At 42.6% G+C, this 17,557-nt stretch overlaps 1 protein-coding gene across 1 annotated transcript; it reads left to right on the forward strand.

Annotated features, from left to right (window-relative positions):
- The first annotated feature begins 13,315 nt into the window (after window positions 1-13,315).
- LOC134483087 (glyceraldehyde-3-phosphate dehydrogenase-like) lies at window positions 13,316-13,819 on the forward strand. Its single transcript, XM_063277723.1, has one exon. The coding sequence runs from the start codon at window positions 13,316-13,318 to the stop codon at window positions 13,817-13,819; it is 504 nt and encodes a 167-aa protein (XP_063133793.1).
- Window positions 13,820-17,557: the final 3,738 nt, after the last annotated feature.

Consider the following 17,557-nt stretch of genomic DNA (forward strand, 5'->3'; position numbering starts at 1 on the left):
TGTTCCAAACTGTCTCTTCCAGATAATATTAAAGGTTAAATGGGATCACACAGGGACAAAAAAACAGAAGATGCTTTTTCTGCCCACGTTAAACTCTGAGCACCTTTGGCAACATTGGAAACTTGTCCTAAGCCAGTGAAAGTTGGTAGAGTATTTTGAGTTTGCCAAGAAAAGGGCCAATTTTTCCAGCAATACAGGAAACATCAGCCCTTGTATCTATATCATGTACTATAGGCTTAGATTTTTCAAAAGTTACTTTAACTATCCTCTTTAACACTTCATAGATCTCTCCTGAAAGACACATCCAGAGCACATCCAATATAGAGGTCAATGCTAGCAGCAAACCACTGAACTGAGAATAGGACTCCCTTAGGGGAAATTAGAAGGAGTATTGAAAGAGTTGAAGGAGTTATCAACCCCATAATAACAACAATGCCAACCAACCAGAGCTTCCAAGGACTAAACTACTACCGAGAGACTATACATGGACTGACCCAAGGCTCCAATTGCATATGTAGCAGAGAATAGACTTGTTGGGGCACCAATGGAAGGTAAAGCCCTTGGTCTTCCCAAGGTTGGACCCCCAGTGCAGGAGAATATGGGAGAGGGCAATCAGGGGGATGTATAGGGGGAATACCCATATGGGGGAGGGGGAGGGGAGAGAATGGGAGCTTATGGACAGAAAACCGTGAAGGGGAATAACTTTGAAATGTAAGTAAAGAAATATATAATAAAAATTTAAAAAAAGAAAGAAAAAAATCACTTCAACCTCTCTTTTTGCTCACAACCCTCCAGAGGTGGAGGACAAGAAAGGTTAATAGGAAATAGAGATACTGGACCTGTTTAAAAGTAGTTCTTTGAGGAGTTTCTAATATTTTTTGTCAGGATATCAGCATTCCAGTTTAATGGCATCAGAATACTAGCAGTCTAGTTTAGTAATGTCATCAAACATGAATCAGTAGTGTTGGCTCAATCCAGAATAAGCCATGAGGGTCTCTACAATCATCACAAGTCCATGAAAGTGGGAAGAAGTCACCAATATATCACAAGAAATTCTTTAGTGCATTTGCTATATATAAAGTTATGAAAGCAAAGATCAGCAGTGCAGTGCAAGGTGAACCAATGCCAGAGAATCATCAATAAAGACAAGCAAGGCAAAGAAAAGCAAGGAGAACCAATGCAGTAGCTCCATCAGTGAAGACCAGTATTGAAGCCCAATGATAACCAGAGCATCATCAAAGCACAATGATGACCACCAAAGAACTGCAAGAAGAACCAGTGCAATAGCATCATTCACTGTCTGTTTGGATTTACTTAAATGTTTTCTAAACATCCTATGTCCTCTCAAGCTCCAGCAAAAAAAAAAAAATCACATACCCTTTAACCAGAAAGCTTCCAGGAAAGCACCATGTGTCTGGTATCAACAAAACATGCTCTCTTGTGTCTGCTTCAGCAAAATATCCTCTCATAAGACAGTTTCCATAAAAAGGTCACATGACACAGAGTCTTGAACAAAACCAGAAATTTCCACTTCACTGTACGCTTAAGATGTTCATAAGGAAATACATTTTTAACTTCCCATATCCAGAATGCCATAGAACTAGAGACAAATGCTTGACTTCCTCTTTATTCAGTGGAGGTTGTTTTCCTAATGCAAGATAAGTAAGCAAGAACAATTGTGCAACTCTCTGTCATTGAAGTACTTGTATGGTTTTAGTGTAGGGGCTGAAGCATAACTTTAATCTCTCCTGTATAATATATATCAAGGAATATATATATTCCTCAGGAATGATCTCAATTTATTGTATGGAGGTAAAGCTTCTTCCTACAATAAGTCTGATATACCCCAGAGACAGAGGGCCAAGCACTACAGTGGCTATACTAATTATGGAAAAATCTAAGGTTGATATTGGTGAGGTGGTGGAACTTAGGCCCAACCTGTACTGCCTGGTTAGTCAGGAGGGGTTGTTGGATCCTTCTTGACTGAGAAAGGGTTTTTGTGTCACCCTTATTATTTGAGGAGTTTCTAATATTGGGTATGAATTTGGCCCCATATCCAATTTCTCAATTGACAGACTGGGATCATATTACTCTCATTAGCAGGGTTAGGCATTTCTCCTTGAGCCCTTATAATAGGGAGCAATGATTCATTGCTATATTTGGAACAGTATTCTCTTCCCCAGCCAAAGACGATTTGACAGGGGACAATTGTTTTGGATTTATTAATGAAAGTTGTATTTATCTATAGCATTCTGGTAGAGTTTGGTACTGTCCCCGTTGTGGGAATTTTTTCTCCTTTCTTTAAACAGTCCCTACTAAAATATTCTAGTTGGACACAAACACACACACACACACACACACACACACACACACACACACACACACCCTTCGTTCTTTCCTCCTTGGGTGTAGTTTTCTTAGCTTTTAAAAATTGAGAGGTGGTCTTTCCTTGCAAGGCTGCTACAATAGCTATTTTTTGTCAATAGGGAGGAGTGACATACTCTAACAAATTCATTAAGATCTGGTTTTCTAATTAGTCTTAAAAGAATCTGGCAAGGAGGGTTTGTCTTTTTCAAAAGCCACTGATTAATAATTGTGCAGCTTCATCTTCAGAAACCATTTTATTTTCTCTTTCTATCAGTCAGGATGAGAGAGCTTCAAAAGTTTCATTAGCCTTTTGTCTAATATTAAATGACCCTGTTGTTTTCATGTCAGAGGAACGAAATTTTTTTCATCCTGTTATAGCAATAAGTGAGCATTTGGTAAAAAGCTTGCTTAAGCTCTTTTAAAAGTCAATAAGTTGAAGGCTCAGATGACAATTCTTCATCCCCTTCATCATCAAAAATAATTGGACACAGATAAACTGTCCTCCTAACTGATGGTCTTTTATAAGAGCTCTTCTTAATCTCAGTGGAAAAAACACATGGATTTTATCCTTTTTAGACTCATTAGGATGTGACTCGGTTTTAGATATCAAAGGAAGCCAATCTAGATTATGATATTTTATATTCTCTTCCTCAAAAACTGTCACTTCCTCAGGAGAGAGTAGATCATTCTCATTCTCATCTTTATCATTTTCTATATTAAAGTCTTAAGAGAAACAGGGATTATTCAGAGGGATTTATTTTTAGGCTTATGATCTTACCGTCGAGTGTGCCTTTCTGCAGAAAGACATGCCAAAGTATTCTTTCTAGTGAGATTTGGTGGCATGTAAAGCCTGAATAAAATTCCTCACATAATAGAGAGCTCCAACTGGCTTATTATTAGGTTCAATAATGCAACACCAACATGCAGAACCAAAACCCAAAAGATAGAGCAGTGATTTAGCAATAGACTCAGCTTTTCTGGAACTGTTTCAAGCATCTATGCTGATGTTAGGAATCTTGCTGTTCCTAGTGGATATGGCTATGCCATTTAGAACAAAATCTAAAAGCTAGAGATCAAACAACAGCAATTGTAGCTAGAACTATGACAAGCAGCTGTGCTGGTTTCATCACTCTCATACCTTATAGTAAATACTGCTATACCACCAACCCTTGTTGGCCTTGAAATGGCATGGTTACAGAAGGGATATTTTCTCCTCTCCAGCCCATCACCCCTTGCCACAAGGTGACTCTACCTGGGCAGCATGGGAGATCTGTCAAAGAGGGTGTGAGAGCAGGAAAGATGGCCTGGGCCCATACATCTGCAGCAATCTGAAAAGTTGCCATGCATCTTGCCTTGGCAGCACAGTAGAGTTGGACCCAGTAACAGAGGGACAAGTAAGCCCAACTGGAAAGCATGAGAACAGGAGAGCTTTCCCTGCCCCACTCCTGGGCATCATGGGAGAGTTGGTCCTGATGACATGAACATGAAAGAACTGACAGGCTGACCAACTCAGTTACCACCCAAGCCCATATTCAGGGCTTTGAGTTGGCGCACTCCGACATTTACTCTATCCATGAACTGCTACAGAACAAGAATGGACTGGTCTTGCATATTCAAATCTGAAAGATCTCCAAGACAAAGGTAACAATGGGATATTTAATAATAGACTGAGTTTAAGATCCATTACTGATAGTGTAGTAAAAGCCAGAGTTCTCAAACCAGGACAATGACACACTGCAATGAATATTTGCAAGAGAAGCTGTTTGCACAAAAGGGTATACTATGTGACACACCCTGATACACCTTAGCTTTCATGGCAAGAAGGTTTGTAAGTTTGTTCTCTTTGGGAGAACATTGGAAGAAAAAACAGATATTGACATACAGGGCTATAAGTGGGATTGTAATGAATGATAATAAATTCACAAAGAAACAATTAAAATGTTAGAAGCAGGAAGAGGAGGAGAAGGAGGAGGAGGAAGCAGAGAAAGAAGACACAACAAAAAAAGTAGATGTCAGGAAATCATCAAACTGAGATCTGAAATCAATAGCATGGAAACAAAGAGAACAATACAAAGACTAAATAAAATGAAAAGTTTCTTCTTTGAGAAAAGTCGATGTGGTATACAAACTCTATCAAAACTAAATAAAAGATCCCAAAACCCCTGTTTGTTCTAATGGAGCAGCCTTGCCCTTGATGTAAGGAAACAACAGTTGAGCAATTTTATCTCCTGAATCAAGTTACATCTCGCTTTTCACATAGGTCAAGATTTTTATCCCCATCTACTATACCTGGATGTACAATCAGTCCTTGAGAAGTTAATCCATTTCTTCCCAAGATAATTAATACTGTCCCTGAGGATATAGGACCATAAACATCAGTAGTTAACTTGTAACATTCACCTTTTGGAGATAGTATAAGAGAGGTATGTGTGGCCAGATCCAAAGCTGTACGTTCTTCTGTAGATGTATAAGAAATACTCAGTCTTGATTTTCTTGCCAGCTTTGTACCAACTGACTGACCAAAGGAAAATGGCTCTTATTGTTTACTGAGGAGCCTTGGAGCTGACAGGCCCCCTTGTATGTTTCCTGATGGCAGGAGGTTACCTTGTATGTCTCTTGTAGACTGACAATCCTTAGACCAATGTTTGTCCCTTCCACAGAGGTTAAAATACCCCAGAAGCCTTTGTGGTTCATTGCAAGCAAAACCTGCCTGTTCCCTTCTATGAATTCCATATTCTCCAGAGTCAATGTATCAGCTATTTTGAGCTTTGAGTTTTCTAATCTTACAATTTTTTGGAGATGACCAAATTCAACACATTTGAAACACTGGTCATTCTGATTCCTAAGTTACAAAATATCCTATGGTGTTGGCATTATCCTCCTTAGAACCAATACCAGGTGACTCTCTCATACATTTATCTACTGGGGCATCTTTTGCTTTTAATGATCTGGTTGCTCTCCTACACTCATCATTTGCATTTGCATTTCAAATGCCAATATTTCCATCAGTAGCTTTCTGATTTAAGGGTCTGATATGGCTTTATTTGCAGCTGAATCAATCTGTAGTCTGTAAAGTCTTCTGCAGAACCCTGTATTACCTTAGCAAATAAGGTGGACACACATTCCCAAACAGCTGGTCTTTAGTAACGTTTGTCCCCCTTGCTAAATTACATTGTTCTATTTTTTGTACCTTCATGCCTCCACTATTCTAATTGCTGACCAGCTTCTACCATGGCCAACACCAATTTCTTTGAATTTGGGGAATAACTCTATGCCGCATAGCCCAATAACTTAACAATTCTTTAACAAATGGAGAATGCAAATTGTTCAATACAATACCCTCTTTAAAATGCTTTAGATTTAGCATTTCTGTGGAACACCATGTTATCTCATTATAAGCATGACCACCATCATTAGCAGGCATATGCTACATAAAGATTAGGGAGGCTTAAGGTATGTATGTAGCCACAAAGAAAATCTTCTGGTGGAGTACTTGGCTGGATACTAGCCTATTGGCCCTGTATTGCCACTTGCTCATCAGGACCCCTTTTGTCACAGAAGTGCTCCTTCACCTGGCATTGAAAATGCATGGATCAGTGTGGGGCAGCAATTTACCTTCCAGCATAATTTTCTTTCCTCTTTCATCGACTATAAATTCCCCATTTCAGACACCAAGCCTGAACCCTATTGTTCCCCACCTGATCCTTTTGCTTTCCAAGCAAGTCAATCTCTATTCACAAGGTTTTTAAAAACATAGCCAAGTCTGCAATTTTCTCTAAAACAAGAAAATTGTCAGTGTTCCCCTCAATATTTTTCAAAATATTATACGTAAAGACTATGAAGCAAAGCCAGAAAACCCATCTGGGAGAAGGTAGGAAACCACCCAGCAGCAATAGTTGCTGTTTTGCCAACTTCCTTAAACAACAATGCTATTCCACCAAAATCTTCCTATTCGTCTAATCCATTAGAAATAGAATTGTCCATTATGCCTAAGTCACATTGGGCACCACCTATAGCTTTAGTGTTTTTTTAAATCTACTTTTAATAAGAGATTCTAAATGTTTCAACCTTCCTTATAGCCTATCACCCAGAAGAAACAGGGGGAAAGAAAGGTTATTAGAAAGTGGCGGTTGTCATTCAGAGCCTGCCCCACATGTGGCCCATACATATACAGCCACCCAATTAGACATGATGGATGAAGCAAAGAAGTGCAGGCCAACAGGAACCAGATGTAGATCTTTCCTGAGAGACACAGCCAGATTACAGCAAATACATAGGCGAATACCAGCAGCAAACCACTGAGCTGAGAACGGGACTCCCGTTGAAGGAATCAGAGAAGGACTGGAAGAGCTTGAAGGGGCTCGAGACCCCATATGAACAACAATGCCAACCAACAGAGCTTCCAGGGACTAAGCCACTACCCAAAGACTACACATGGACTGACCCTGGGCTCCAACCTCATAGGTAGCAATGAACAGCCTAGTAAGAGCACCAGTGGATGGGGAAGCCCTTGGTCCTGCTAAGACTGAACCACCAGTGAACGTGATTGTTGGGAGGAGGGCGGTAATGGGGGGAGGATGGGAGGGGAACACCTATATAGAAGGGGAGGGGCAGGGGTTAGGGAGATGTTGGCCCGGAAACCAGGAAAGGGAATAACATTCGAAATGTAAATAAGAAATACTCAAGTTAATTAAAAAAAAAGAAAGGAAGAAAGAAAGAAAGAAAGAAAGAAAGAAAGAAAGAAAGAAAGAAAGAAAGAAAGAAAGAAAATGGTGGTTGTGAAACTGTTTAGAAATAGTTCTTTAGAGTAATTCCAATCTTCATCCTGAGCAGTTCAGTCCAATAGCAAACACCACAGATGAATCAACAACTGATCCTGGATCCAAAAGAGACTATGAAGTGCTGCCAAGTCAGCATGAACCTGAGGAAACAGCAAGAAGCAGCTGGAATATTTTTTAATTAATTTATTAGATATATTTCTTTATTTACATTTCATTTTTTTCATCTTTATTAACTTGGGTGTTTCTTATTTACATTTCAATTGTTATTCCCTTTCCTGGTTTCCGGGCCAACATCCCCCTAACCCCTACCCCTCCTCTTCTATATAGGTGTTCCCCTCCCATCCTCCCCCCATTACCGCCCTCCCCCCAACAATCACGTTCAGTGAGGCTTCAGTCTTGGCAGGACCTAGGGCTTCCCCTTCCACTGGTGCTCTTACTAGGCTATTCATTGCTATGTATGAGGTTGGAGCCAGGGTTAATCCATGTAGAGTCTTTGGGTAGTGGTTTTGAGAGATAGAGTTTTAAACTAGCTCAAAACTCAACAACAGGATCTGACTCAGGAAAAGAGATGGTTAAAAATGCAGGAAGACTGGTGCAGACTCACTGACCCTCCAGATGTCACCGGACATGAGTAAATGAGTAACAGGTTCTGTTCTGCCCCTGTGATGTTTGTTCAAGCCCCCATTGTGCCCTACAGATAATGTTCCAGACATTGTGTCCTGCAGATAGTATTCCAGGAAACCGGGGCCAAAGCCTAACCAGATGTGTATCAGATGCAGGTGCTTTGTCAACTCTGACAAACATTTACCCTAAAGGATAGGAACAAGATCTGTTCCCAGGAGAATGAGGGCTTGACCTTTCACCTGATTTAAACCCTAGAGTCTTAAGAACAATCCTGTGACTTTGAGAGTTTCCCCTTGTGACATTTTTGGTATTTCCTTTTGACATCCCCTCATCTCCTGGGGCTTGTGACTTCTTCCTTTAAATAGCCCTTCTCCCAGCTGCTCATGGTCAACTCCTCTGTCTCCTGCATGGGATATGTGTCGACCCAGAGCTCTGAAATATACCTTGCCTCTGCATATTGCATCAAGACTGGTCTCTCGTGTGTCTGGGTTCTGCAACTTCCCAAGACTTGAGTAAGGGTCTCCCTTCGGGGATCTTAAATTTGGGGGCTCATCCGGGATCTTTGTGACCACCCCAGACCCCGAAGACTCCTTGAAGGTGAGTTGGATGTTTGTCTGAGCGAGCGGCGCCACATCTGTCAGTCTGTCTGTTTCTTACTTTCGGTTTCAGTCATCTCCAGGTAGGAGCAACATGGATCTGCTTTTTGGGCAGCTGTCTCGGAGGGCCGTGAGGACCCCGAGGCTGCAGGGGACAGAACTGTCTGGCACTGCAGGCTACAACCCTGGGGGATGCCTCGAGGGTGGAGGGGGGCCCAGAAGGAACTGGTTCCCTCCTTTCAGGTTCACAGTGAGGAGATTAGACCCCTGAAGGTAGAGACACGAAGGACTTTGCCAAGTGATCTGGCTTTTGGTTTCTTGTGAAAGAGTCACAGAGGGTGACTGGTTTTAGACATCCTTGTCTCTCTTGTCATTTTGTTAGTCTTCTGTGTTGGGTCTTTGTCATACTTTGTAGACAGAATGGGACAGAATGTGATGACGCCCCTTTCCCTGACTCTCGACCCCTGGACTGAAGTTAGAACTAGGGCTCATAATCTCTCTGTTGAAGTGAAAAAAAAAAAAAAGAAATGGCAGACTTTCTGTTCCTCTGAGTGGCCAACGTTTGGAACTGGATGGCCGCCAATAGGGACTTTTAATTTAGATGTAATTTGTGCCGTTAAAGACATTATTTTTCAGAGAGAACCAAGGTCCCATCCAGACCAGCAGCCATGCATCACTGTCTGGCAAGACTTGGCTCAGGAACCCCCTCCTTGGGTCCAACCCTGGATTCCACCTAAGTCAGGTCCCCGAGCCCTGACTCTGCAAAAATCTAATACAGAGCAAAAGCTGGGGAAGGCACAGCCTGAAACACCTTCCTTGAAACTGCCCTCTGCTCCTCAGATCTATCCCGAGATTGAGGAACCCCCTGAGTGGCAAGCTCCCCTCAGCAGCCAGTTCCTGCCCCTGTGATCAAAATGCCCCAGGTTTTGGGGGGGGGCAGAGAAGTCCCTAAAATAGTTTCAAAAAGAATCTACAACAAACTGTGAAGAACTTTTTTTTTTTTGCCAGTCAAAATTTAGGATTCAGGCTTTGGCTGTGGCCAATGTCAGGATTAATGTTTTCTTTTCCATGGACCTTTAACCCAGTGAGACAGCTTGTTGAAGGGCTGCTACTGAGGTCCTGAAAGTCTCAGGTGAACCGGTTACAATTCTTATGTCAGCCACTTGGCTTCTAGGACCCAGGTCCTAACCATCTCTTCATCCTTTTGTTATTAATTCTTACTAGAAGCCTAGCGTCATTTAGAGGTTGGTTCTCTTGACAGGTAAAGCCACCAAGCTGACACTAAAGAGAGATACTCCTTGAGAAAAAAAATCTAAGTCCAGAGAGACAGTCGGTAACAGATCAGCTGCCTCTCTGCTCACCTTTCTGTTTCACAGGCACAAAGTTTGTGCTTATTTTTACAATGGCCTTTTTGTCCCAAAAATGCCTCCTGGTTTAGCTATGTGACTAAATGCTATTTGTCCTCTTTGGTGGACCTCTATTTTCTGGACTCTTTTCTTGTTTTCTCACCATCTCACTTGAGATGCTTGTTAGTAGCTGTTACGGGTCCTCTTTACTACTAGAGGCCAGAAAAAGATGTTCCAGACACGGATGGAAGGCCCTCACTTCTGCCTGTTGATTTGAATATGCCTGAAGGTAGGGAGTGCCAGGTCTACCATCAGACTCCAATGGTGGGTCTCTGAGGGGCTGAAAAATGCCCCACCAATTTGGCTAAGGTAAGAAAAAGTTAAGATACTTGAGGGGTTAAGATAAGTTGCTGAGAGAGTTAGTGTAAGTTGCAGAAAAAGTAAGGTTATATAACAGAGAAACTAAGGAAGAGAAAGAAAAAGAAGGTAAAAAGAGCAGGAAGCTAGGGAAGAAAAGAGACAAAAAGAAAAGGAAGGTAGAGAGCTAAAGAGAGATAAAAGACAAGAGAGGAACATATACTGGCCACAGTTGTTAGGGAACCTAGGAAGACAGTACCTGGCAACAGAAGAGACTTCCTGGCTAAAGATCAGTGTGCCTAATGCAAAGAAAAAGGACACTGGGTCAGGGACTGCCCCAGAAAGAACAAGAGGGGCCTCTCCAGTGGCCCTGAAGGCAAGCCTCTCAGTCCTAGAATGCTGGCTATGCACAAAGATAGAAGAGAAGCCTGTCCAGTTGTTTCGTGAATATGGGGGCCCAACACTCTGTACTCCTACACTCAAATGGGCTAGTGTCCAGCAAAAGACCTTGAGTACAGGGGGCTACTGGCAGCAAACAACACTTACGGACTGCCCGAAGAACAGTGGACCTTGGCGTGGGCCAAGTAACCCACTAGTTCATGGTCATCCCTGACTGCCCCTATCCCTTGCTCTTGAGAAATTTGCTCTCCAAAATGGCTTCCGTGGGCTGAAATGGCTGGGTGAGGCCATGTGTATGCATATCTGTAGACTGGGTATGTGGAGCTTAAGAACTGTCTCAGTGCACCAGTACCTGATGCTGAAAGATGTGTGGCTTAGTGCCGTTCTGCCTGGAACATACCGTTATAGTCAGCCAGGCACTAACAATTATCACTCAACCAAGGACTTAAACTGTGGTAGAGTGGCTGATGTTTTACCTTTGAATAGAATATCCCTTGCCTCTGCTTATTGCATCAAGTCTGGTCTCTCGTGTGTCTGGTGTCTGCGATTTCCCAAGACTTGAGTGAGGGTCTCCCTTCGGAGATCTTACAGCTTAGTCTCTGGAAGCTCTGGTTGGTTGGCATTGTTGTTCATATGGGAGCTCAAACCCCTTCAAGCTCTTTCAGTCCTTTCTCTGATTCCTTCAACGGGTGTCCCGTTCTCAGTTCAGTGGTTTGCTGCTGGCATTTGCCTATGTATTTGCAATATTCTGGCTGTGTCTCTCAGGAGAGATCTATATCTGATTCCTGTCAGCCTGCACTTCTTTGCTTCATCCATCTTATCTAGTTTGGTGGCTGTATATGAATGGGTCAAATGTGGGGCAGGCTCTGAATGGGTGTTCCTTCTGCCTCTGTTCTAAACTTTGCTTCCCTATTTCCTCCCAAGGATATTCTTGTTCCCCTTTTAAAGAAGGAGTGAGGCATTCACATTTTGGTCATCCTTCTTGAGTTTCATGTGTTCTGTGCATCTAGGGTAATTCGAGGATTTTGGGCTAATATCCTCATATCAATGAGTGCATACCATGTATGTTTTTCTGTGATTGGGTTACCTGACTCAGGATGATATTTTCCAGTTCCATCCATTTGCCTATGAATTTCATAAAGTCATTGTTTTTGATAGCTGGGTAATATTCCATTGTGTAGATGTACCACATTTTCTGTATCCATTCCTCTGTTGAAGGGCATCTCGGTTCTTTCCAGCTTCTGGCTATTATAAATAAGGCTGCTATGAACATAGTAGAGCACGTGTCTTTGTTATATATTGGGGCATCTTTTGGGTATATGTCCAAGAGAGGTATAGCTGGGTCCTGAGGTAGTTCAATGTCCAATATTCTGAGGAACCTCCAGACTGATTTCCAGAATGGTTGTACCAGTCTGCAATCCCACCAACAATAGAGGAGTATTACTCTTTCTCCACATCCTCACCAGCATCTGCTGTCACCTGAGTTTTTGATCTTTGCCATTCTCACTGATGCAAGATGAAATCTCAGGGTTGTTTTGATTTGCATTTCACTTATGACTAAAGATGTTGAACATTTCTTTAGGTGTTTCTCAGCCATTCGGCATTCCTCAGTTGTGAATTCTGTATTTAGCTCTGAACCCCATTTTTAATAGGGTTATTTGTCTCCCTGCAGTCTAACTTCTTGAGTTCTTTGTATATTTTGGATATAACCCTCTATCGGTTGTAGGATTGGTAAAGATCTTTTCCCAATCGGTTGGTTGCCATTTTGTCCTAACAACAGTGTTTTATTTACATTTAAAATGTTATTCCCTTCCTGCTTTCCTGTCTATAAGCCCCCATTCCCTCCCCCTCCCCCATATGGGTGTTCTCCCCCTCATTGACCCCTCTCCAAAAGCAGCTGGAATATTATCAGAAGGTCTTTGGTTTGTTTCTATGAAGCCACAGCAAGTGAAGATCAGCATAGACTAGCAACGAGTTGTAAGGTGAAACAATGCAAGAGCAGCATCCATTTCCTTTGTTGTTATATTCTTTCCAAACATCACACATCCTTTCTAGCATCCACTACAGCAAAACATCACATATCCTTTCACCAGACAGCTTCCAGCAAAGCACCACATGTGTGTCTCTTCTCAGCAAAACAGCCTCTCACATGTCTGCTTCAGCAAAATATCCTCTCATAATACAGCTTCCAGAAAAACATCATGTGACACAACTGAGTCTCCAACAAAACCAGAAATTTCCACTTCAATATGACTTCGAGAATATTGGCAGAGGAGACAACTTCTAAAACAGAAGTCAAATAGTAGAGGCACTGAGATCAACAATTAATAAATGAGACCCTGTGAAACTGAAAACTTCTGGCAGTCAAAGGACACTATCAATGGGACAAAATGGCAGCCTACATAATTGAAAAAGATTGTTACCAACTCCAAATGTGACAGAGGGCTAATATCTAGAATATATAAAGAAACTAGACATGAACAACCAAAAAAAATCCCAATTAAAAAATACTATACAGATCTAAACAGAAACTTATCAATAGCAATTCCAAGTGGCTGATGACTCCATATAGAAATATTAGTCGCCCTTAGCCATCAGGAGAATGCAAATCAAAACAACATTAAGAGTCCATATTACACCTGTCAGAATGGCTAAGTTCAAAAACACAAATGTAAAATCATGGAAGTAGGATGTTGAACCAGGGGAAAACTCCTCCATTTCTGGTATGAGGACAAATGTACACAGCCTCTATGAATATAAAATGGTGGTTTCGGCTCTCTGCTCCTCCCTGTTCCAGAGACAGCTGTATCTTCTTGTGCAGTGCCAGCCTTGTTTTATAGAAAAGATGGTGAAGGTCGGTGTGAACAGATTTAGCCATATTGAGCACCTAGTTACCAGGGCTGCCTTCTGTTCTGCATCTGGCAAAGTGGACATTGTTGTTATCAATGACCCTTTCATTGACCACAACTACATGGTCTACATGTTCCAGTATGACTTTACCCATGGCAAGTTCAACGGCACAGTCATGGCTGAGAATGGGAAGCTTGTCATCAATGGGAAGCCCATCACCATCTTCCAGGAGCGAGATCCCGCTAACATCAAGTGGGGTGACGCTGGTGCTGAGTATGTCATAGAGTCTACTGGCGTCTTCACCACCATGGAGAAGGCTGGGGCTCACTTGAAGGGTGGGGCCAAAAGGGTCATCATCTCCGCCCCTTCAGCTGATGCCCCCATGTTTGTGATGGGTGTAAACCATGAGAAATATGACAACTCCTTCAAGATTGTCAGCATTGCATCCTGCACCATCAACTGCGAACCCCACCCCCACCCCGGCCAAGGTCATCCATAACAACTTTGGCACTGTGGAAGGGCTCATGACCACAGTCCATGCCATCACTGCCACTCAGAATACTGGATGGCCCCTCTGGAAAGCTGTGGCATGATGACCGTGGGGCAGCCCAGAACATTATCCCTGCATCCACTGGTGTTGTCAAGGCTGTGAGCAAGGTCATCCCAGAGCTGAATGGGAAACTAACTGGCATGGCCTTCTGTGTTCCTACCCCCAATGTATCTATTGTGGATCTGACATGCTGCCTGGAGAAACCTGCCAAGTATGATGACATCAAGAAGGCGAAGCAGGCATCTGAGGGCCCAATAAATGGCATCCTGGCTACACTGAGGACCAGGTTGTCTCCTGTGACTTCAACAGCAACTCCCACTCTTCCACCTTTGATGCTGGCCTGGCATTGCTCTCAATGACAACTTTGTAAAGCTCATTTCCTGGTATGACAATGAATATGGCTACAGCAACAGGGTGGTGGACCTCATGGCCCACATGGCCTCCAAGGAATAAGAAACCCTGGATCACCCACCCCAGCCCAGCAAGGATATGGAGAGAAAGCGAGAGGCTCTCAGTTGCTGAGGAGTCCCCATCCCAACTCAGTCCCCAACACTGAGCATCTCCCTCACAATTCCATCCCAGACCCCATAATAACAGGAGGGGCCTAGGGAGGCCTCCCTTCCCTCTTGAATATCATCAATAAAGTTTGCTGCACCAAAAAAATGGTGGTTCCTGGAAGAGCTTGAAGGGGCTCGTGACCCCATATGTACAACAATGCCAAGCAACCAGAGCTTCCAGGGACTAAGCAACTACCTAAAGACTATACATGGACTGACCCTGGACTCTGACCTCATAGGTAGCAATGAATATCCTAGTAAGAGCACCAGTGGAAGGGGTAGCCCTGGGTCCTGCTAAGACTGAACCCCCAATGAACTAGATTGTTGGGGGGAGGGTGGCAATGAGGGGAGGATGGGGAGGGGAACACCCATAAAGAAGGGGAGGGGGAGGGATTAGGGAGATGTTTGCCTGGAAACTGGGAAAGGGAATAACACTAGAAATGTATATAAGAAATACTCAAGTTAATAAAAAAAATGGTGGTTCCTCAGGAAATTAGGAGTCAATCTATCTCAACACCTATAACAACACCTATTTCAATACCAACACCAACACCAACAGCTTTAACATTCCCAGCAATATACCCAAAAGATGCTCCATCCTAACACAAGAGCCATTGCTTAGCTATGCTCATAGAACCTTTATTTGTAATAGTCAGGAACTGGGAACAACCTATATATCCCTCAACTGAAAAATGGATAAAAAAACATGATCCATCTACACAATTAAGTATTACTCAGCTATTAAAAAGATTGACATTATAAATTTTGCACTGAAATGAATGGATCTAGAAAAGAATTATCCTGAGTAAGGTAACTCAGTCCCTGAAAGTCAGATATGGTGTGTACTCAATTATAAGAAAACATCAGCTTTTAAGTAAATGACTGAAAGACTACAATGCACAGACATAAAAAGGCTAAGTAACAAGAATGGCACTAAGTGTGATGCATGGATTTCCCTGAGTAAGGAAAATAGAATATATTTTGTATGTGGACTGGGACTTGGTGGGAATGAAGACATGGGGGGGAAGATGGTGGTTTGAAGAAGAGAATACAGAGAAACAGCCAGAACAGACAGCATTTGGGAGGCAATGTAGAAACCAATTGCAGTAGAAATTCCCAGGATTCCATAATGATGAACCTAGGGAGGATTCCTAGTAATGGAGAATATGAAACCTGAACCAGCCATCTTCTGTTACCAGACAAATTCAGGGGTGGCAGTGGGATACCAACCCAGACACAAAGCCTTTGACCTACAACTTCTCTTGCTGTAAGATGTGCTGGGGCAGTGTAGGTTGAGAATTTGTGGGAGTCACCAACCAATGACTGATATAATTTGAGGCTTGAAAGAAAACCGATGCTGAAATATGTACAACCCAGAGACCTAGGATAGTAACAAAAACAACAATTGTACCGGTTAGTTTAGTGTGTCAACAAGACACAAGCTGGAGTTATCACAGAAAAGGAGCCTCAGTTGTGGAAATGCCTTCTAGAGACCCAGCTCTAAGGCATTTTCTCAACTAGTGGTCAAGTTGTGAGGACCCAGGCCATTGTGGGTGGTGCCATCCCTGGGCTGCTGGTCTTGGGTTCTAAAAGAAAGCAAGCTGAGCAAGCCAGAAGAAGAAAACCAGTAAGAAACATCCCTTCATGGCCTCTGAATCAGCTCCTGCTTCCTCACCTGCTTGAAATCCAGACCTGAGTTCCTTCCACAGCAATATGGAAGTAAGCTGAATAAACACTTTCCTCCACAATTTGCTACTTGTTCATGATGTTTGTGTAGGAAGAGAAACCCTGACTAAGACGAACAACAACAACAAAATCAAAGATATTACTCCTAATGATATTTTGCTATACTCAATACATAGGCACCTAGCACAATCATGATCAGAGACACATCCTCCAGCAGCTGATGGGAGGAGATGCAGAGACCCTCAGACAAACATTAGTGGGAGATAACCAAAATTGAAAACCTTTATTGGTTTCTTTTTTTCCCATTGTACAGTGTCTTGAAATTGGGTAGGCTTATCCCTACTGTTCAGTTATTCTTTATTTTATGTTTTTTTTTCTGGGTGGTTGTATATATTTCTCAAATGAATACATTTTTTTAAATCTTTATTAATTTGAGTACTTCTCATTTACATTCCGATTATTATTTCCCTTCCCAGTTTCTGGGCCAACATCCCCCTAACCCCTCACCATCCCCTTCTATATGGGCTTCACCTCCATATCCTTCCTCATTACCACCCTCCCCCCAACAATCACATTCACTGGGGGGTCAGTCTTGGCAGGACCAAGTACTTCCCCTTCCACTGGTGCTCTTACGAGGCTATTCATTGCAACCTATGAGGTTGGAGCCCAGGGTCAGTCCATGAACAGTCTTTTGGTAGTGGCTTAGTCCCTGGAAGCTCTGGTTGCTTGGCATTGTTGTTCATATGGGGTCTTGAGGCCCTTCAAGCTCTTCCAGTCCCTTCTCTGATTCCTTCAACAGGGGTCCCATTCTCAGTTCAGTGGTTTGCTGCTGGCATTCGCCTATGTATTTGCCATATTCTAGCTGTGTCTCTCAGGAGAGATCTACATCAGGTTCCTGTCAGCCTGCACTTCTTTGCTTCATCCATCTTATCCAAGTTTGGAGGCTGTATATGTATGGGCCACATGTGGGGCAGGCTCTGAATGGGTGTTCCTCCTGCCTCTGTTCTAAACTTTGCCTCCCTATTCCCTGCTAAGGGTATTCTTGTCCCCCTTTTAAAGAAGGAGTGAGGCATTTGCATTTTGATCATCCTTCTTGAGTTTCTTGTGTTCTTTGCATCCAGGGTAATTCAAGCATTTGGGCTAATATCCTCATATGAATGAGTGCATACCATGTGTGTTTTTCTGTGATTGGGTTACCTCACTCAGGATGATATTTTCCAGTTCCATCCATTTGCCTATGAATTTCATAAAGTCATTGTTTGGTAGCTGAGTAATATTCCATTTTATAGATGTACCCAATTTTCTGTATCCATTACTCTGTTGAAGGGCATCTGGGTTCTTTCCAGCTTCTGGCTATTATAAATAAGGCTGCTATGAACATAGTAGAATACATGCCTTTGTTATAGGTTAGGGCATCTTTTGGGTATATGGACAAGAAAGGTAT

Source organism: Rattus norvegicus, chromosome 18, assembly GCF_036323735.1.
Source record: "Rattus norvegicus strain BN/NHsdMcwi chromosome 18, GRCr8, whole genome shotgun sequence".
NCBI classification, from domain to species: Eukaryota; Metazoa; Chordata; class Mammalia; order Rodentia; family Muridae; genus Rattus; species Rattus norvegicus.

What these genes read in the sequence shown, in the direction of transcription:
- LOC134483087 (XM_063277723.1), top strand. Translation starts at nt 13,316, where the DNA reads ATGGTGAAGGTCGGTGTGAACAGATTTAGCCATATTGAGCACCTAGTT.